Genomic DNA, 21,924 nt, shown 5'->3' on the forward strand with positions numbered 1-21,924 from the left:
ATCTTACTCTAAGCTTATTTTTCCGTTATTTTGTTCCGTTGTAAAAATGTTTAATTTGAATTTTGTATTCCATTCATGGAACGTAATCGTTCCAATTTCGTCTTTCGACCTGAGGATGACCTATAGATGACGCCGGACGGCCGGATGGCCGAGCGGTAAAGGTGGCAGCCTACCGCTCTGGCAACGAAAAAAGGCGTTTTGTGTATATATAAATTAAATAGTTTAATTATTTATATAATATTAAGGATAAACAAAATTAACGTAGAAGTTCAATATTAGATGTGTTACATTTTTATAGAGCTGCATTCTTTTGTAGATTCATAATCGCGTTTTGTTCGTTTTAGTTTATGATTCATTAATCTTTTTTTCCTAAGATGAGGCCGAAAACGTTTGTTTCTGAATTAAATATATTTCGGCAACGAAAAAAGGTGTTTTGTATAATATATATTTAATGGTTTGCTGAGCACTCTCTGTTATTATTTAATTTATATTTTATTCAAATGTAAATTGCTAGAAGAATTACATTATTTCAAAAAATAAAATTTTAGCGCTCTAATTGGCACATTAAGCATATAGATTATATTTACTTATGTCTCCGTGATATGTAATATATTAAATTCGACAATTAAATTATAATTAAATAATTTAACAATTAAACTAAAATATTATTATTGTATTATGACTTAATTATAAATACAATGATGATGAAATTTAAGTTCATTATTCGTTATTTTGCTAAACAATATATTTACAAAGATAAAATCTGATACTTGCTTTATTATAATATTTTATGTCAGGTATATTTTTTAAAACTCTTTCCATCTTGTGAGCATTAAAATGACCTTTTTAGGCCCATTGCCAGGTCCAGACTGGGGGCGGCTGGGTGGTGAGGAATGGAACTCATGTTCCAGACAAACCAACGGCCAGATGAATAAGCGTTAAGGTGTCAGCCTACCGCTCTGACGAATCCAAACGGATCAAAAACCCCAGAAATTTTTCGGGAGTGGTCCATCCCTCATATGTCGGTCCCCATCTATTACTTCCCGGTTGCCCCCAAAATTCTTGAAATTCTTTCTTGAGATTAAATCCAAGCGATCAACCTCGGAAATCATTTTGGGGACAGGCTGTCCCGGATACGGCAAGCATCGAATATTTCTTATCTTGTATAATAAAATATTTTAAAACTAAAAAAACACTAACTAAGCCTTCAATCGAGGACGAAAATCTTACATATTACAAAGTAACGCAAGATTGGTATTAATGTGAGTAGAACGTCATCGATTTTTCCTAAAAAAAATAGTAAAAAGATAATTAGACAAGATTAAAATATTTCCGGAAACGATGTAATACATTCATGATTTATTAGTAGTCTACTTTCAAATATCAGATTATAATAAAATCGCAGAATAAATTCAAAACTTGATAAACACGAAAATGTAGTAATTTATACAAAATAAAGATAATTATGAGATAACAATTTTTATGAAATGTAATTTATTTAATGATATTCATCATATATATTGTGAAGATCACCATTTCCCCCCTCAAAAAAAAAAAAAAAAAAAAAGGGAAAACTTCGATGTAAGCATTTGTGAACTGTTATTTACGATATTTGTAATAATTTTTGTTTAATCACTTTATATTAACCTTTTTTGCTAACTATGCATTCGCTTGAACTTTGTTAAAACCGTAACTATGTCTTGAACAACAACCGAAGTGTAAGAGGAAATTCGCCTATTTTACCGATGTAGAGACCCCTTTATCCAAATTTTAATATCGACTTAAAATGATTTAAATAAACGAATTAAAATAAAACGGTTTATTATCCAACTATCAGAAATCTCACAACATGCTAAGGGAAGAGAAGAAGGAGCAATTAGAGGATTAAATTAATCTGTAAAAGATTGAAAATATAAAAAAGGGGAAACATCGTACTTTCTCCCTCTCCCCTTTTTTCACCGCACCGAGTGTCGCGGCGAGGCTCGGACTTCTACAGTGTTTACCTCGATGTAAGACGAAGAACCTAGTCAAAGCAATCAATGAGTAACGATGAGAACTGTCACAAAGCAAAGATGAGTCACACCAACTCGAGAATGACTCTACAAAAGTTTGATGTCATTACCAAATAAACAAACAAAAAAACCCTCTCAGCCACGATGACGACACCGCCAATTGATCATCACCGATGACAAACTCTCTCATGCTGAAAGTGTGCGATTTTTCCGTTCTGCCTTGCCATTCTGTTGAGGGCAATCTGGTGCTGTGGTCTGAACTTTAATACCATGGTCTTTGAAAATTAAAAAGGAGAGCTCCAACCTAAGCAGACAGAGTGTGTAGTCCAGTCTAATCGAGTTCAGTCCAGCCCAGGCAGTACCAGAGCAGTACGAGCAGTAGAGAGAGAAGAGAGAGAGAGAGAGAGAGAGAGAGAGAGAACAGACAAGCACCAGACCAGACGGACACCAGAAACCTCTGCAGCCTTGACTGTCAGATCCACATCACTCGCCCCCGCCATCGTTAGCAAGTTGTGAGCCGCGTAGTTCGAATATATTCGAACTATGCGGCTCACAACATGCTAACGATGGCTTCTGTTGATCTCTTCTTTTGGTAGCGATGGAGGGGTACCGCCCCCTCCATCGCTACCAAATTCAGTACCCCCATTTCTTCGTCTATATTAGTCTTTCTCGGTTTTATTTAATTGTATCAAGAAAATAATTTTCATACATTTAATAAAAAATGTTATTGTATTTAATAGGTAATTATATTGGATGGTTGAGTCAGTCTACCTCTCTAGGGATCTGGGATCAAATTGGTGCCTCGCTGACCAATCAGCCGTCCCATTGTTAGTTGACTGAACTCATAATAGGTATGGGAGAAAAGAGCCTTCTCGATGCCTAAAGCGGAAAAATTTTAAAAAAGATCATTATAACCTGTTATTTAAATGAAATAATGACAAATAAAAATAATAATATTAAAATAATATGCATTAAAATTTAAGGCATTAGTATTTTATAATAATTTCAAATAATAAATAATTCAAATAGATAATCTTCCGTCAGATGGCGTTACGCAAAGTTTATTATCGTCTGCTTTATATCAAAATTTCGAATACTGTAATTAGTATAATATCGATTACCAAAACGGTATAAAACATGGACAAACAATTAGAATGGAGAAACGTTTTTAATCGCCAGCGTGCTCAATGTGTAGTTTTAGATGCCGGTTCCGTAACTTTAAACATTATTAGTCATTTATGTGAATGTCTAAAGAACGTCTTGAGTTTATGTTCAAGTTTGAAAGGTTCACCGAGAATTCCTTGTTTCGCTTTCTTCTTAATCGGCGCTGATGTAGTTAAATCAGTAATTCCAATGCAGCCAGTTCAAAGTAATAAAAAGCTTGTTAATTTGATCGATAATGTTGTAACTGCCTGTCAAGATATATCAACTGATGAATGCAACAGCCATACTTTTACTAATCTTTTTCGTCAAATTAGTAACCAGTATGAACAATACTTAAAGGTATGTGAATTTTATAAATTATAGCAGCTCCTCGTTATATCGCTCGTTCGGATATAACCCTGCGATCAAAAAGTATCCGAAATGGTTCAATGAAATTCAAGATTTGAATTTATTCATCAAAATTTATTCCGTCTCCTTCGAAGTAATCTCCTCCCACTGCAATGTCAACGTTTTTTTCCAATCCTCGAAACATGCTTTAAAATCGTTTTTGCGAGTTGTCTGCTTAGTGATATTGCACCTACTCCCCCCGAGTGCGGTCTTGTCGGTCTACATCCAATCTCTTTATTTGAATTTGAATTATCGAGTTATTTTGAATCATTTAAATTTGAAAGTGAAAATCAAAAAAGTGTGTTCTAAATTTCCAATACCGTAACGGATAACGAAATTCCTATTTGATAAGATAAAAAAAATGTGTTTCGAATTCTCGCTTGAAGATGATTTTAAAATGAAACCTGTAGTGATATTGAATTCTCTACGGTCTGCTTTCGTTTATTTGCAAATAAACGAAAGTAGACGATAACACGGATTGCTGCTCGATGTCGATGAAAGTCGTACCAAACGATGAAAAAACGGGACATCACCCACTAAATCATTCCCGATACTTTTTGATCATAGTGGTATCGCGATTTTATTTTGTTTTCCAAATATAAAAGCATTTCAGCTGATAATTGTTAAAATATCGGTTGCCATTTCATTTTTATTGTCAAAAAATGTTACATTATTCCAATTTTTGACCTTGAAACTACTATTGTGTGAAATATAACTCACAAATGGCCCACCAGTGGCCAAGCGGTGGGTTCGCGCCTTGCCAGAACGGGCTGGCCACGCGGAGTTTTTCTCTGCTTCTGAACATTCTACTTAGACCCAATCTGTGCATTGTACACAGTTCGTCTACAGTTCATCGCAGCAATCTGATGATCACTTTCTATCACAAAACATGCAGACATGAGATTATTACATTTTCAGTGTCATAACCTCATTAAAATAGTTTTTGAGAGTTATAGCGCTATTTCCATTCCATCTTCCCCCTCATAGATTCTATGACATTAATCATGGATTTTTTTTCTTCTTATCATCTGTCATTGTTTTCAATGTAAAACATAAAATGATTTAATGACGGAATATTTAAATCTGAGAAATATACCGTCTGCCATTTTAATTTGTAATAAAATGGCTTAATTAATCGAACTCAAAATAATGTTCAAAAAGTGTGAGATCCTACTTTGGAACGCCTGGGGGTTCGCTTAGGAATGAACAGCGTGGCATCGTTAATTATTGTGTATCAGAAACGGTTAATAAAACATATAATCCTTTAATTTGTTTCTACTACTGCATGATAGTAATGAGAAAGGAACTCTTACCTGTTTAGAAGTTAAGTGATGAGCAATTTTGCGGATAGCAAGAATAAAAACTCTCACACTTTTACAGACGAGAAAACCAAACAATTCCACAAGTTGATGTAAATCTTGTCTCTCTTTGTTGCTAGTCTGCAACACTACTTTCTCGAAATAAGCCGGGGATCTACTTTGGTGCTTTTCCTCTATCATACAATACATTTAAAGATATACATGATTATACATTTGGTTATGTTTATCGGATTTCGGGGGGCCATCTTTCTAAAACATCACTAAACTGCACTGTCATTAAATTAAGGCAGTCTTCTGTCTTAATTAGAAGTGAATAAAATTTCATTTGCAAGATTTCATGACATGATACAAGCAAGTTAAATAAAAAGCAAGCCCGAATATAGGTCAAAAATACTAAACAGGTGGCTAAATACATCAGTTATATATTGCTCATTTGTTTTGTTTCCCGATATGCGCGATATAATAGGGGCTATTATAATTTTAAACAATATTATAAATTTTGAAATTTTCAGGACACCAATAAAGAATGTTGGCAGAGTTTGCAACTAACCTTTATTACTACACAGAAGGAACAAACATTTGTAAAACAAGTAGAAAATACTTATAAACGTTTGCAGATAAACAGAGTAAAAAAAATTCAGGTAAGTTTACAAAAACTGTAAACAGTAAATATTACGTTATAGTTTATAGAATTATTTTTAGAAACTTAATAATATTTTGGTTCCACAATTTATATAATCATAAAAGTGAAACACGTCTTTAAAGAGTATAATACCAATGAAAACAAACAGGCTGAATAGAATCAGATTAAGTTTACTTTGTTTGTTAGCAAATGTGAAAAAATGAAAGCATTTAATAACTTATCTGTCAGAATAATAAGAATCGCATTGAAGTAACTAACTACATTCTCTCTTCTTTCTCTGCGGATTAGCATTAAATATGATTGAAAGCATTCGTAATGAATATTTGTACTGGAATTATGTGATTGTTTTCATTTTTTGTAGAATGAGGATTATTATTTTAAAATAGACACACGTTCAAAACTTGAGGACGAACACTATTGCTAATGATAATAGCTAGAAAAAGTCTTGGTGACAACCCTTCCATGACGTTATAAGTCCTGCATCTCAGTTCGAGATGAACATATTCCATACTGGCAGGTCTCTCATACTTGGTATTGGTAAGCACTTTCCATCCATTCTCCATCTATGTCCAACTACTGTATAGCAGTGGCGTGCCGTCATTGGAAGCGATGGAAGCGCCGATTCCACCTTCCAATGACCTTCCCTTGTATTTTATAAAATATAAATTTTCATATTTTAACGTACTTTGCATTAATTAAAATTAATATTTTATTATAACTGCATTATATATCTTTTACAAATTTCTATACTACATGTGAAAAAAACGATAAGATTGCTATTGTATATTCGAATGATTCGGTGGCGGAAGGAGTGTCGAAACCGGGTCAGTTTCCAATCAGCCAGATTATATAGGCATTGGCACACGCGGTTTACAGAGCACCAACCTCACCCGGTTTAGCTGGTAGAAGCAACACACGCATAAAGCATCTAATTTTATATCCCGGACCGGTTGTGGGCTGTTAGCCGCCCGCCTGCTAGATATTCGGCCGCCCTCGCCCGATTATGTAAATCATGAGTAGGCTAGATCCAAGGTCCTAGAATATTTTAGGACCTTGGGCTAAATCAACGGCGGGCAACCTCCGGCCCGCGGGCCAGCTACGGCTCGCGAAAAGTTTCTATCCGGCCCGCGAGATCTTTAATAGATTATTAAATTGGAAAAAATAATTAATTAATAGTTATTTTTCCAATTCTTTGTAATTTTCGAAAACGATAAGAGAAATAAATGTAGTAATTAACTTTTTATTTATTTATTTCATATTTGCAGACTAAAAAATTACGAGTCACAAGAAGACGTCAATTAACTACTACGGCCCGCGGAAAAAACGTAAAATTTATTCTGGCCCGTGTTATAAAAAAGGTTGCCCACCCTTGGACTAGATTTATAACTTAACCCAACCGATAGGAATTTACTGGCATGTTTTTATGATAGTTCTGTATAGTTGACAGGAGTTTTTAAAAAATGCATTAAAATATTTGATATATTTATTCCGCGTTTATTCCGCTCTCTCATCTTATATTACTTACGGAATTTCAATGTTAAACCGGTGATATTACGATTTAGTATGTCTCATCTGTAAGGGGATGCAGAAAAAACGTGTACAATTCTAGTGCAGTGTTAAAAAATTAACTGTTACTTTGGCAGCATCATTTACAACCAAATTTAATGAATGAGACGTACTGTACAACGGTACAAAAAAGCTCTAGGATTTATTTTCCTTAAATTTACGATTTATGTATCGGTTGTCGTAAAAATTTCTTTCCATTTCTTTCCCAAGACTACAGATATTCGAGTACAAAGTAACCGGTTTCGACTTATTTCTACTTAAGTAGTAGTTAAATAATTAAGCGATTTGGGAATTAGAAACATAAATAAAACCCCGATGAAGGAGCCGAAATTTTACTTAAACAGACGCTTAACCGAACCAATCTCTTGCCGAGTACAGTGGGGTCTGATCTCTTCGTAATATTAGATGTAATAAAAACAGAAATTTTTCCAGTTCAATGAGAGTGACCGAAAAATTGTAAATTTTGAAAATTTCCGTGAACACTCGGTCCTAAAACGAATTTGTCCGTCGTTCGTTTTCTAACTATCTGTTAAGTTTAACATATTTAGATTTTTACAGCTACGGTGAGAAACGTTTAAAATCTACAACAACCCCGTCGCGTCCTTTGATATATACTAGTGACACGACAAAAGAGGCATTTGACATTGACCGGTATCGGCACCCTCGGGATTTGGCACGCACACACCTACCTGGACCGTCTCTGATTCCATTCATTTGCCACTGGTAGGGAGCTATTTCACTAAGTGGATTGTTTAAAGATTTAAAAAGTAAAGAATATTTTGTTATTTTTATGTACGTTTCTTCACATAGTTATATTTAATTATAAGTTTCTTTAAAAGTATATTCGTACAATTAAAGAATTTTTCGTACTAGGTATGTATATTTGTCACACATTTTGTTTTACCAAGTAAGTTTTTCTGATAATTTTAATTTTAGCCCTTATATCGTGGCTAGTGATTCAAAATTTATTTAAAAAAAGTTTTGGCTCGAAACCATATAATGAAAAAGAAAACATTATTAAAAGAGAAAGACCAATGCCTAAATTAAATATAAATATGTCGACAAAAAAAATTTCGACATTTTGACGATAAAATTTATGACGAATGACGATTCTTTCGTAAAATTGAAGCAATTTGGAAATCAAAGCGGAATAGAATTTAACATTGGTAGACAATATAAAATAAATATTGAAAATTATAACAAGATAATTACGATTAATAGATATATCTAAATTAATAGATGTTATATGTTTTTTCTCAAAGCGAGAATTGGCATTTAAGGGCCATAGGGAATTTATTGAATCTAATAACGGAGGTAATTATATTGAACTTTCTTATTTATTAAGTACGTCAGATAATGTATTAAAAATACATTTAAAGAAGTATACGGTTTTTACTGGCTTATCGAACGAACGAATACGAACGGGCCCTGACGCGCAATTAATTGATTGCCCCTGTAAGTCGGCTTCTTACAGAAACACAGCTTCCCTATCATCAAATGTCACGGCACGCCACTGCTGTATAGTAGTGCCTCTTACTTCGAATTTAATTCATTCCAGGAGGCCGTTCGAACTGAATTGTCCGAAGTCCGAATAAATTTTCCCATTAAAAATTATAGAAAGTGAAGTAATGCGTTCCAGACCCTAAAAAATTGACGGCCGGATGGCCAAGCGGTCAAGGTGGCAACGAATCGAATCGGACGGGTCGATAAATCCCCAGGAATTTTTCGGGAGGCGGTCCGTCCGGATATGTCGGGCCCCACCCTCACCACCCGACCGCCCCAATGTGGGCCTTGCCGAACCAACAATGGACTTGCTAAAAAAGACCCTCTTAGTGCCAACAGGGCGGAAAGAGTTTAAAAAAGACCCTAAACAATAACTATTTCGATAAACTTAAATAGCAAGTATACGTAATTTAAGGTAAAAAACAACACAATTAAATGTCCTAAATAATAAATTAAAACACGAAAATAATTAATAAAGTGCGTAAATACTGTATAATAAAGTAAAAATTCCACTTATTGGTCTTACACCGTCGACTTTATTAAACACGGCTGCCATACTTCCCACACGTGCTTTGCGATAAGATCATTCTTACCTCAATTGTCAGTCGTGGAGCAACCAAGCCTCAATCGATACTACAATCTTCTTGTTAGGAAGATTATAGGCTTAGGCTTGGTTGCTTCCACTCTCTTCTTGGACGCCATGGTTAATAGGTAGGCGTTATATATATAAACAAACACACCAAAAATAAAGTGATAAAAGCACTGAAAACAGACGACCGAAAGAGATGCTTTCACAGCAAGAGCAAGAGACGACTTGGGCTCAACAGATTAGAGGTGGGTAGTTCCGGTCAGAACCGTTCCGGATTCGAAACTACTAAGAACCGTTCCACACCGAGGGTTGACACAGTTCCATTCGAAACTACTGTCGTGTTCTCTTCGTTTTGTTTTTCTATAAACACGGCTTTTCATGAAACAGTGAACACGTTATCTGCATTTGAACTTAATTAAACTAAATGAAAACGTTCCACGAGTTTTTAGGAATAATGAAATTATTTTTGAGTATTTTAAATTCATAAAGATTTTTTAAAATTTTCAGTAGAGTTCATAATTATTTGTTTTCATTACAAACTCGCGGCATTTCCAGGCCAAAAATTAAGAAGGTTGAATGTTAAATGAAAACCATATTACAAGTTTGGTTATTTTAACCTACCATTATTATATTTATCACGAAGTGTCAATGAGAACAAATCAGAAGTTTCCATGTTTCATACAAGTCTACGTTTTCTTTAGTCCTAGAAAATAAACATAAACGTTTGGAATAGATTGGTCAAAAGAAGGCTTATAACAGAGAGAACATAAAACAGACAAGGAATCATCTAGTCCAGGCCTGGCCAACCCAAATTGTTTCGCGGGCCACTTTGATCATGCGTAACATTACGGTGGGGCACATTTTAGGCAAACATGCTTTTAAAAAAGTAAAACAAATACAAAATGAATAAGATTTTATTGTTATACCAAGAGTTCGTACTCGTACTTGCGCATTATAACAATGACACATGCAAATTTTCATTTATTTAATTGTTTTGGTATACACATAACGGGAAACAAAAGTTTTAATAGATATATAATATTGCTTAGAGGGCCACACAATTTAACGTGACGGGCCGCGGGTTGGCCAGGCCTGATCTAGTCCAACAGACTGAGCAGTTCCAGTTCCAGACGCGGAACTCGATTTCCCGCCTTTAAAGCAGCAGTGGCGTAGCGAGGGGGGTGCAAGGGGGTGTATCATGCACCGGGCGCCACTCGCAGAGGGGCGCCCAAATGGTCTCCAAGACAAACTATATGTTTCTGGAGGGGGAGAGGGGCGCAAATAAAGTGTCGGGCTCCAGTTATGCCCCGGGCGCCAGTTATGTTCGCTACGCCACTGTAAAGCAGCTGGCGTTTATGCAGAGAAAGAAGTTCGAACGTAGAAGCATCGAATTTCTCTCCAATTTAGAGTTCGAACTCTGGAATGTTTGAAATTAGTCGTTCGAAGTAAGAGATACCATTATATGTATCTTTTTTTTTACCAAAAACTTACTTTTATTGCTTTGATTTGCTTTGATTTGAAAAATCCTACAAGTTGTGTATTACCCTGTATTAGACATCTAGTAATACATGTATTGCCATATTTGTCAGCATTAATCTACAGTTCTCTCTATTTATGTACAAATGGTCCTCTGATCTTAAGTTTTGGACATGTCTGTATTTTCTAGTAAGACAGCAAAAGTTGAACCACACAACACCGATTTTTAAAACTTAAATTAAGTTTTACTTTTCAATAGTGGCGTAGCTAGGAGGTGCGGTAGGTGCGGTCCGCACCGGGCCCCTGGAAAGCAATAGGCCTATGGGGGCCCCAAAATCACAAGAAAAAAAGACCCGAAAAATTTTTCACGGCAATCAGAACAAAGCAAAATTTGTATTTGGCTGCTCGAGCTGCTGGGGCCCCCTTTACACAGGAAAAAACCAGTAACTCAACTCTAATCTAGTTATACACTATATAAACCACTATACAAAAATATTTTAGTCTGTTTATGTAAACAAAATATATATATATATATATATATATATATATATATATATATATATATATCTAACGTATCATTCATCAAACGAAAGAAATACGCCTTCTTAATGCCTGCAATTTTGCTGGATCCTGTTTCGGAAGTGGACCGTGAAAACGCTCCGGAAGAAATCAACAAAAAAGAATTTGGTCTTGAACAAAAATGGCTTCAAGACTTCGTTGCTGTATCTTCGGAACTTAACCTGATTTATCAAGATGGACCAATGGAGCTTCTGTATTTTATTCATCGATACAAATTGATTGATTCAGTACCGAATATAGAAATCGGTCTCTGAATCTTCTTAATCAACAATCGGAGTTAGTGTTGCAACTTATGAGCATAGGCGTAGCTAGAGGGGGACGGTGGGGGCGGCCCGCCTGTACCTAAAAAAAAAGAAAAAAAAGGTCAACGGCTCGCCTCCCATGACAGTTTCTTTGCTATGAGGAGACGCCACGAGAGCTCGCACCAGCTGAAAATCTTACTGTGATTTATTCTATAAATCTAAACTCATACGTCGCGACATCGCATATTCAATAAAGCGTTCAAGTTGCTTAAGTGCGAAGATATTACAATTCAACAGTGTTTTATAAAAGAGTTAAAAAGAGTGACACCACGATATCCGCACCGGGTGTCACCCATGCTAGCTACGCCACTACTTGTGAGAGAAGCTTTTCCAAGCTGAAGCTAATTAAAAACTACCTGAGATTGACGAACCTTGCCATTTTATCCATTGAACGTGAAGTTACTGATTCCATCGATTTCGATTCTGTTATTTCTGATTTTGCTAGTCAGAAAGCTCGTAAAGTAAGTTTTTAAAATTTAAATGTATCCTAATATTATTTGTTTTACCTCGCACAAAACGGAATAAATAAATTCAAAAGCCGAAATTTAAAGAAAAAAAATGCTTGGTTTTGTTTGGACGTTCCCGATTACCATTACGAAAAAAAGCACACCCCCGCCGAAAAATTTTTCGGCAGGGGTTACAATTAGGGTTAAATGTAGAGTTACAGTAAATACTTTGTTACGTACATTTGTTACTTTCCGTAATGGTAATTCGGGGTCCACAAATCTTATTCCGCACCGGGCCCGGAGAACCCTAGCTACGCCGCTGCTTTTCAATAATTATTAGTCTTCATTCAAAAACTATATTTCAGCAGCTATTATTATTTTCGAAACAATTCCGTCTTGAATATTCCATTTATTCCGTTTCATTTTTTTGAATATATTTTTTTTTTTTTTTTTTTTTTCACATTCGATGAACTGCTGACCAGGACCGGCGTGAATATTTGCTTGGCCAAAAATGCAATTATATGTACAGTACTTCTGAAGTTTATAATTAATAAATTTATTATAGCTTAAGTACGAAGTACGAATATAGGTATAGGAATACGAAGTAGGTCTACCTATCAATACATAAAATTTATTTCACATCTTATATTCAGAGTCAAAGTTTAGTTTATTAGTTTTTTAACTGCATATTCTGCAATTGAATTTACTATGCACGTATGATACTAAGCAATATAAAAAAAAAATGGTTAATGTTACCTTAGGTTCCGAGATGGCGGCGGTGGGAATTTTTCCCTATCTTGGCGACTGCGGCGGGGAAAAATTTTATCCCAGTGTTTCCCAACCGCCAGTTCATGGACAGGTCCGGTCCACATAAAAATATATGACCGTACTGACACTGGGGTATTTGATTACGGGTGACATTTAAATAGTAATGTAGAGTTACAGTAAATACTTTGTTACGTACATTAACTCTAGATAAGTATTGATATACAGTCAAACCTGTTTTTATGCGGTGGATAGGGACCGCATTAAAAAAAACGCATAAAAAAATCTCACGAAACTTCACGAATGGCGGTAAATAATAGTTTTCGCAACACAATTTAAAAAATATTTTTATGCGGTCAAAAAAAGCATAAAAAAGTCTCACATAGCAAATAACTCAAAACCGTACGAAATAGAATTTATTGACAACAGATGTCAGCACTTGACTGCATCGTCTGGTCTATCGTCTGTTTTACATATTTTTGTCCAGGTGGTGTTTTGTTGACTTAAAAAGTAAATTATTTCATTTTTCGCATATTCATGCAATAATATTACTATAATAAGTGCATTTATGCTATAATAAGTTTATTTAGCTATAATAAGTCAACGTGAGACATGACGAATCGCATGAGACTAGTCGCCAACTATACCGCACAAATAAAAAATCGCACAAAATAAAAATTCGCACAAATCAAAATCGCACATAAAAAGACCGCATAAAAACAGGTTTGACTGTATACATAAACGCAATAAATAAGCATAATTCATAGTCGCATATAATTACCGGTCTGCGATGAGAAAAGGTTGAGAAACACTAGTTTATCGGACTATCCGCGATTCAATCCTCTTGTTAATGAAAGTTACTTATAATTATTGAAATATTTTTAGTATTTGACTTAGCCTCCCTATGGATTATTCTGGATTCGCCACTGCATGGACTGCGGAACTGAAACAATGTTAGTTCTGAGCCAGAGTGGTGTTTCGTAAATCAGTTTTGTTAAATCTAGTTATGCTGCGATCCCGGATTCAGCCAAATTCTAGCATTCTTAGTAGATCGGTCAGCATTTTCCTTCATAAGGTGACGTCTTTTCTGTTCCACCATTTTAACACACCTGGTCTGACTGGGGCCACCATTCAGAAACTCTGAACAATTCTTGAGTACTGTCTCCTAACCAAGTAGACTTCTTACTTAGCATTCTGCGTTACTGAACATGGCCCAGCTTAAATCATAATACGAGGTACACTCAAACCTGTTTTTGTGCGGTATATGAATTTCAATCAAACTGGTATACTGCACAAAAACAGGTTTGAGTATACAGGGTGACAATAATTAACCCGTACAAAGTTTGTAGCAATGCTGCACCTGAACTTTTTTTACTGTCACCAATTTACATAATATTGTTTAATTCTCCATGATTTCCTGCCCGTGTAGATATACTTTCGATGTAATAAGGGTTAGTTCTTTATTTTTTTAATGGTGTTGAACAAATGTTGTGCAATTTTAGAGCTATTCCGGCAAGGAAAGCATCAATGTGAAATTGTTCGTCTGCTCGGTGTTCCAAAAATGACAGTCTCAGATGCAGTTCGGCGATTCAAGGAGCTTGGCCACAATGGTGACCGTCCCGGACGTGGAAGAAAGCGCACTGTCAACACGTCTAGGAACCGCAAGATCATCACAAAGCGAGTTGACTGACATGCGAAGGTCTCCACGAGAAAAATTGCTCGTGAGATCACAATCAATCGCGAATCGGTGCGGTTCATGGCGAAAAAGGAACTCGTACTCAAGCCCTACAAGTTCCAAAAGGTTCAGCTCCTCACCGATGAAAACAAGTGCGTGAGACTCTAAAGATCCCGTTAACTCAAGCGTCGGGCCGCAGGTCGACAATGGGAGTGCATTCTCTTCACAGACGAGAAGCTTTTCTCCGTACAACCATCAAAACGACAGGAACTGGTCCGCGGGGGCTCCTGGAAGCTCAGCCGTCATCGAACATCCCAAAATCCAATGTCAGTCATGGTTTGGGGCGGAATTTGTGCGAGCGGCAAGACACCCCTTGTTTTCGTCGATCAAGGGGCCAAAATCAATCAAGATGTGTACCACCCTGACATTTTCGAGGCTGTGGTACTTCTGTGGGCTCAGCAGCATTTTGTCAGTGCGAAATGGACGTTTCAGCAGGACTCGGCGCCGACACACAGGGCGAAGAAGACTCAGGAGTGTGCAAGGCTCATTTTTCCGATTTCATCTCGTCTGCGGAATGGCCACCGTACTCGCCGAATCTGAACCCAATGGACTACAGTGTGTGGTCCATTTTGGAGGCCAGGGCCTGTTCTAAGCGCCATGAAAGTTTGGAGTCGCTGAAGCAATCCTTGCGCTGGGAGTGAGACAAACTGTCTCCAGAAGAGTGCGGCCCATCGCTGAGAATTTCAAAACGCGTTTGGGGCTCTGCATCAAAGCAAAAGGAGTCCACTTTGAAACTGGCTGAATATCTGATTAATACGTAAAGTATTGTCACTGTTATATGCTTTTGTTTTGCTAATTTTCATTTCTTTAATAAATTTACGATACAAAAAACTTGTACGGGTTAATTATTGTCACCCTGTATAACCGACTGTTTTATCACAATGCCCAATTTTATATCTGATTTTTGAATCAGATATTATACCTAGTAGTGGATACCCTTATTAAATAAAACAGTTTGCATAAGAAAAGTTAAAATGTTATGCAAACATTTGCACATAACAGTCTGTTTATGATGGAAAGTTTTATATGATTTATTGTAAATGGTAGAACCAGAAAGGTAAATTTTAGAACAATTTTATTAGGCAACTATAACTTGTCTCAAACTATGATTAATGCTTACTGAATTATGCACTGTATCCATCTTCAATACAGTGCCTAATTCAATATTTCATTAAAGTACCCATTATTTTAAAATTCAAATATCTCTTTGATTTAAACAGGTAATTGTTTTGAATCACCTTCAACACCAAGAACTAATTTCTTCACCATCTTTATGGCCAGATGAAGAATTTAACTGTATTGAAATACTGAATTTTGATTGTGATCCTTATCAATTAGAAAAGCATTTTAAACAATGGTTTAAAGATTACAACACAGATGTAGAACATCTACATCTCAATATTTATCGATCTGATTCTGATATTTTAAAGATAAAATGCGATTCTCAAGAATGTCTTATTAGTCCTGATGTACTTGGAAACAATTTGTGTAGATTAGCTACTGATATTGGTATCACTCACTTTGTTTCCAATCAGAACAAAAATTCAGATGGAAAAATACCAATATATCAATTACAAGTAATAGCAGTAGTTAATAGTTCAGGTATATGTGAATCAGTTTTATACGGTCAACCATTGATTTTAATTCCAACTCAATGTTGGAAACTTGATTGGGAAGAATTAGAAAACAATCAACAAATATTTACAGCAATATGTCAATTGTTAAAACAAACAAATAGTGTTTTAGTTGCCAAGAAGGACAACCAATTTTGTCCAGGAATGTCAGAATTTATAACTGCAGATTACTTTTTGTTATTTCCTTCAGGAAATAATTCTTTATTAATAAGATCTGCATGCAGTAGAGAAATGTTGCTTCCTAATACAAGTTTAGAACATTCTGTTACATCAGATGATACAACTGCTTTAGTACAGGGATATTTAGATGTTTTGCAGAAGTTGGAAGAATATAATCCTATTTATTACCATTCTGGATTATATAATCTGTTAAGTCAATCTAACAAATCTAAATCCATTAAACATTCTCATAATCATAAAACAAACATTTCTTCAGATTTCTGCAAAGTATCTAGATTGTTAGCAGAGGAATTTCCTACAAAATTGTAAATTCTTCTCTAAACTGAATATAATTTTATTGTTCAAAACAATTTTATTTTAACATACTTTATTTTAAAATTTATATTTGCTTTGTTAATATCTATTCAACTAAATAAAGTTGTGACTCATATATGAAAAATATGTTTATCATAAAAAGCTTTTTAAATGTATAATAATTCTTATATAATAAAAAAATATAATTAATATACTGCTTTTTCTTCAAAAATGTTTTTGTCAACAAATGTTTTATTTGTTATATGAGTATGTACATATGAGATTTATCATTACAATTAAAATACATTACATTGTAAATACAAATCAGTGAGAATCCATAAATTGTATATCACTTAAAAGTAAAACAGTTTTTGGCAATGGTCGAGGACGAGGAGACAGAACAGTAAGCAATTGTCTTTCCATGTCAACAGCAGTTCTGAAAAAATAAAATTTAAAATTTCAATATGTAATTTTGATTAATATACAAACTAATATAACTATGTACGTTTGGATAACACTTTAAGATAAACATTCATATTTAAACTTTGTATAAAAGAATAAGAACATGTTGAAAATGAAGATTATTTCATTTTAGTAATTTCACATAATTCAGTTAAAAAGAATGAAAACAAATTAAAAGTTAAATATTTATATTATATTTAATTTAATAAATGATATCATCACCAAACTGGGCTTTTTCAGATAGCAAAAACAAACAAAATACAAAACAATACAAATGAGCAAAACAGTGAATAAAATACAAGTAAAATACATAATACAAGATACAAAACTATCCAGAGCATACCAATGGCCAATTGGGTAAAAACCATTGAACACTAGTAGTCAGTTGCAGGTTCACACCTTACATGGAGTTTGTTTGGTTTTTGTTGTATGTATTATGTATAACATCTAAATACAGGTCAGTTTTCTATAGAAAGTCCTCCCAGAAGGCACTCCCCCCCCTGGAAAATTGCCCACGTGTTGTGTTTCCGTATCCCATCAAACTAAACCAAAACTATCCACAAAGCAGTTTCGCCAATACAAATACACTCATTGCCATAAAAATTGGTGTACCAAGGAGTTGTATTGCTGTGAAACTTGGTATGCAGATAAGTCTCAAGCAGATATGGAAATGATTAGAGTTATAGCAAGATGGCTCATTGTGTAATGTCAGCAGAGGGCATTAAACTGCCTATAAAAAGCACTCAAAGGCATCCTGTCTGTAGTTTACCTGTTGCAGAGGGATGCTGTATCACTAGAGATGCCTTTAAGTCACAATTGAAGATCATATGAACAACTATGTTTGAGAAGGGAAGGATCATCAGGTTGAGAGAAGCCAGATAATCATCTTGCCAAATAGCCCACCACCAAGGTCATTGTGATAACATTGTAAGGAGGTGCTGGGATCAGTGAACAAAAGAGAGCTCACGCACACAGTGTTACAGGCTCAGAACACCCTTGGCATACCACTATCCAAGAGGATTGCCTGGTCCTCCAATAAGTGTACACACAGCTGAACATAATATTGTCTGTCATTCAGACACAGATGGCACCATCATTACAGGCCACTGTGTCTGTCCACTTGAGGTGCCTGGATGAGGAATATTTGGTACACTTAGCCACTGATCCGTTTGGAATGGTGTCACTCCCAACAGGATTAGACCGCGATGGAATGGAACTATTTGTGTCTGGAGGGTCCTTGGTAAGCACCTCAATCCTGCCTGTGCTTTGAGCAGCACACCACCCCACAGCTGGTGTGGTGGTCTGGGTTGCAATCACATATGACAGCCAATCACTTCTAGTAGTGATCCAAAAGACCATGACAGCCAAGTGGTATGTTAGTGACATCCTGCTGCCATATGTGTTACCTCTCATGGCATAGTCATTTTCCAACACGACAATGCTCCAGCACACACAGCAAGGGTGTCACATGACTGCCTCTGCCACATTGCCTGGTTCCAAAGTGTCACCAATCGAACATGTCAGTAATCACTTGGAAAGCCTGGTTGGATGGCCCAGAAGTTTGGCCAAACTAGAGGATTGAGATGGGACAACTGTGGATTGAGATGCCAGAAGACACCATACAGCTCTATGTCCACCTATATCACATGCTAGAAGTGGCCCAACAGGGTACTAGAACCTCCTTTCATTTGCAATTTTTCCTGCAATAAATAATTCTTTTGCTTTCATTTTGTAATCACTTAGTTATATCTCTGTTACACTCACACATGTACAATTTCATTTGATTCTGACAACAACAACTTGGTGAGCTAATTTTTATGGCAATGAGTATATATTTCTTAAAACTTTTAAAAAATTTTATAGGAAGTATGTATTGCCATTATTCGTGGGGTTTTTGTATTATGCAAATTGTGATGATGGAGCAAACAGTAAAAAGTAAACATTAAAATTTGTTCCATAAAAGTGCAACTGAAAAATAAGAATTGATAAACAGATTACCCTGTAAATTAATACTGTATGCTACAGTATTGCAAGAAAAAAAATCATAAACCAACTCATACTTGAGTGTGTGTTTATAAATATATCCCCAAATGTGAGTTAAATACTCTCACTGTATAATAAAATCTATCATCCTTTTTCTAGACTACACATTTTAGTTAACAATTTAAAAAGTATAAATATGTAACTGATATTGGCTATTGCGAGATCTGCGGATTAAGGGATTAATTATTATAAAATATTATAACAAAATATTTTATTTCTTTGATAAAATTTTAACAAAAAGGATGTAGATTTTTTGTTTCTGAGAAAGGGAGGAAATGAACTTCCTTTCTTGGCTGACTAAAAACTACTCACTGTCCTATGACGCTGAGTCAGTTATCAAGCGGTCCCTATAAAAATGGGTAGATTTCCTGCCTTTTCACGCAATTCTTAGAAGACAGAATTCACCATAATAATTCGCACAGTTCATCAGAGGTCTTGTTTTTCAACAAGACCCAAACTGGCCACATAAGTGCAGTTCTTAGAAGACAGAAATTGCCATAAAAACTAGTCAGTCTTCCATAGTTTTGAAGACATCATTTAGAAGACAAACCATAATGTATACTGAGCACACAGAAGATTGATTCTCCCGTTCCACATTCTCCAGAATACTTATCAACATATTGATATTTAATATCAAACCTCAAGTGAAGGTAGTATAATATTTAGAATGATTGTAAACTCTCTCTCTTGTGCAGCATTCGTATTAGATGTAACGAATAAGTTAATTTTAGATTCTTTGATATGATATTCTTGCATTTTATAATACTTGTGACTATCATATATATTTTCTCACTATAGTATAATAAATAATATTTATATATATTATACTAGTAGCCTGGGATGCCCCCTAGTGGGCATTCTAGCAGCATTACAAATTCCAATGAGGCATGTTTGACGCACTTAATATATATAAATGTACACAATTCTTTATCTTAAAAACTAAACTTTATATTGTTAATTTAAATGTTTGAAATATGACACATGATAAGGGTGCCTCTAGTGCCCATTTTTGGCATAACGTTACATGGATGGACAGACACATGTTCAATGGGTTATATATACAGATTTGGAGTTCCACTCATTCTTTATCTTAAAGGCATCTATTGTTAAAAATAGCCCCCTATTTTAAATATTATCATCTATAATAGTTTACGCGTGTTAGTCCACGATAAATTGACTATCTGGTGTCGGGAATCCTGATGGGAGACAAGATTATATGATTGTACGTCTTTTATAATAAACACTATAATTGCCATCCTTCGATGCAAAGGGCTAGTCCAACAGACTAGTAGCCGAATAAGTGGTATATGAGTACATTCCTACTCGATAACCACAGCCAGCCCCTCACACTATTGTTGAAGGATGAACAAAGAGAGAAAAGAACAAGGTAAAATACTGATGATGAACTATTGCAACAGAAGTGGGTAATACCAATTTAAAATAATCTAATTCAAGTTCAATTATAGGATTTATGGAATTTTATACAGGTTCATTTAAATAATAAATGAAAGTTGAATAAATCAAAAAGTTGAAATATAGATAGAAGTCTAGCATATGAGCTGCTATAACCTATAATGATCATTTCAAAATAAAACTGCTAGTTATATAAAAAAGTGTTATTGTCATTTATGACTTTTTGTTATTGTTAGTTTATGATTTTTTTTTTTTCAGAGTTCTATTTTCTTGGTAATACAACAAAGAATAAACTTATAATACTAATTATTTAATATCATTATTCAATTTAATCCTAATTATCAGAAAAAATAATAAGCATTAAAAATTTTCTTACACACAAATGAAGCCTGCAACATTTGTCTGAATAATATCTTCTTCTATACTTCCAGCAAAACTAACACTCAAGACACAATGAAGTAAATTGGCTGCTATATAAAGTATAATAATTTTTAAACAAAATTATATAAAACAAAAGCACTTAAAATTTCACAAAACATATTTATCATCATCAAAAATAATTATTATTCAATTTCAAATATAGAAATTTTTTTTTTTTAAATCTTAGTATAAGAATATTACATTATTAAATAATTATAAAACAAATCTTGCATCTGTATCAAATATAGTAAGACCCCGCTTAATGCTGCCTCACTTAACGCTGATTCGATATAATGGTCTGCTCAAAGCCTAAGAAAAAGCTCAAAATTTACACTGATTCAAACTATCGCGGCATTTCATTGATTCGTATATAATACGATTATTTGCAAACACAAACCTATCAGCAAAAGGTGGCAAAAAGGTGCACTTTCTTTAAATCTATATTTGTTTGGTGTAATTTTGGAAAAAATATAACATCATGGATGCCATAGGAGCTTCGCTTAGCAGAATTAACTGATAAATGCAGGAATGAAGTGTGGAAGAAGTTATGGCTGAAGGTATCCAAGAATTCTCAACAAGAAGAGCCCATTGCTGTATCGTTAAGTTGACCAAACTCAACCTAATCGATACAGCAGGACTAGGAGATATAGATGAGCAGGATATTGAGGAGTTACATTTCTGGTATGATGCTCAAGTGCTGTGATGAAAAGAGATTGGTGCACATTTGGGAGGCCCTCTTCACCACACTGCTGTTTCCTTGTAATTCTCCCACTCTTGAGTTGCCCGGCACTTGGATCAATCTATACAAACAGATAAAACACCTGCATTAAGTCCGTTTCAATATCCATGCCATCCTTGTGCGGTAAGGTGCGTGCGCGAAGATGTTACACGTATTTAATTATTTCTGTAAACTTTATTATTTTTAACCTTTTTAACCTTTTTTGTTAAAAACGGCCAATTGCCGTTCCTGTTCTCTGCGCTCTAAACGCATG

At 34.9% G+C, this 21,924-nt stretch overlaps 2 protein-coding genes across 2 annotated transcripts in view; one reads left to right on the top strand and one right to left on the bottom strand.

The window, feature by feature from the left end:
• Window positions 1-3,061: 3,061 nt before the first annotated feature.
• Window positions 3,062-16,810, top strand: LOC136974532 (meiosis 1 arrest protein-like). The gene is made up of 3 exons (XM_067269434.1): window positions 3,062-3,515; window positions 5,395-5,523; window positions 15,707-16,810. Exons 1-3 carry the CDS (start codon window positions 3,150-3,152, stop codon window positions 16,607-16,609), a joined length of 1,398 nt encoding a protein of 465 aa, XP_067125535.1. The 5' UTR covers window positions 3,062-3,149; the 3' UTR covers window positions 16,610-16,810.
• Window positions 16,811-16,826: 16 nt separating this feature from the next.
• Window positions 16,827-21,924, bottom strand: part of cbc (crowded by cid) — a 43,907-nt gene continuing 38,809 nt past the window's right edge. Inside the window, exons 12-13 of the mRNA XM_067269436.1 lie at window positions 20,889-20,982; window positions 16,827-17,030 (exon numbers count right to left, since the gene is read on the bottom strand). Coding sequence (XP_067125537.1) covers window positions 16,919-17,030; window positions 20,889-20,982 — 206 coding nt within the window. The 3' untranslated portion in view covers window positions 16,827-16,918. The remainder of the gene's footprint in view (window positions 17,031-20,888; window positions 20,983-21,924) is intronic.

The sequence above is a fragment of the Centruroides vittatus genome, unplaced genomic scaffold (assembly GCF_030686945.1).
Source record: "Centruroides vittatus isolate TY-2023 unplaced genomic scaffold, ASM3068694v2 contig_350, whole genome shotgun sequence".
NCBI classification, from domain to species: Eukaryota; Metazoa; Arthropoda; class Arachnida; order Scorpiones; family Buthidae; genus Centruroides; species Centruroides vittatus.

Bases quoted from the DNA above. Each gene is read 5' to 3' on its own strand.
- LOC136974532 (XM_067269434.1), top strand. From the start codon at position 3,150: ATGGACAAACAATTAGAATGGAGAAACGTTTTTAATCGCCAGCGTGCT. The intron at 3,516-5,394 runs GTATGTGAATTT...TGAAATTTTCAG, and splicing joins AGTATGAACAATACTTAAAG to GACACCAATAAAGAATGTTG. The intron at 5,524-15,706 runs GTAAGTTTACAA...TGATTTAAACAG, and splicing joins ACAGAGTAAAAAAAATTCAG to GTAATTGTTTTGAATCACCT.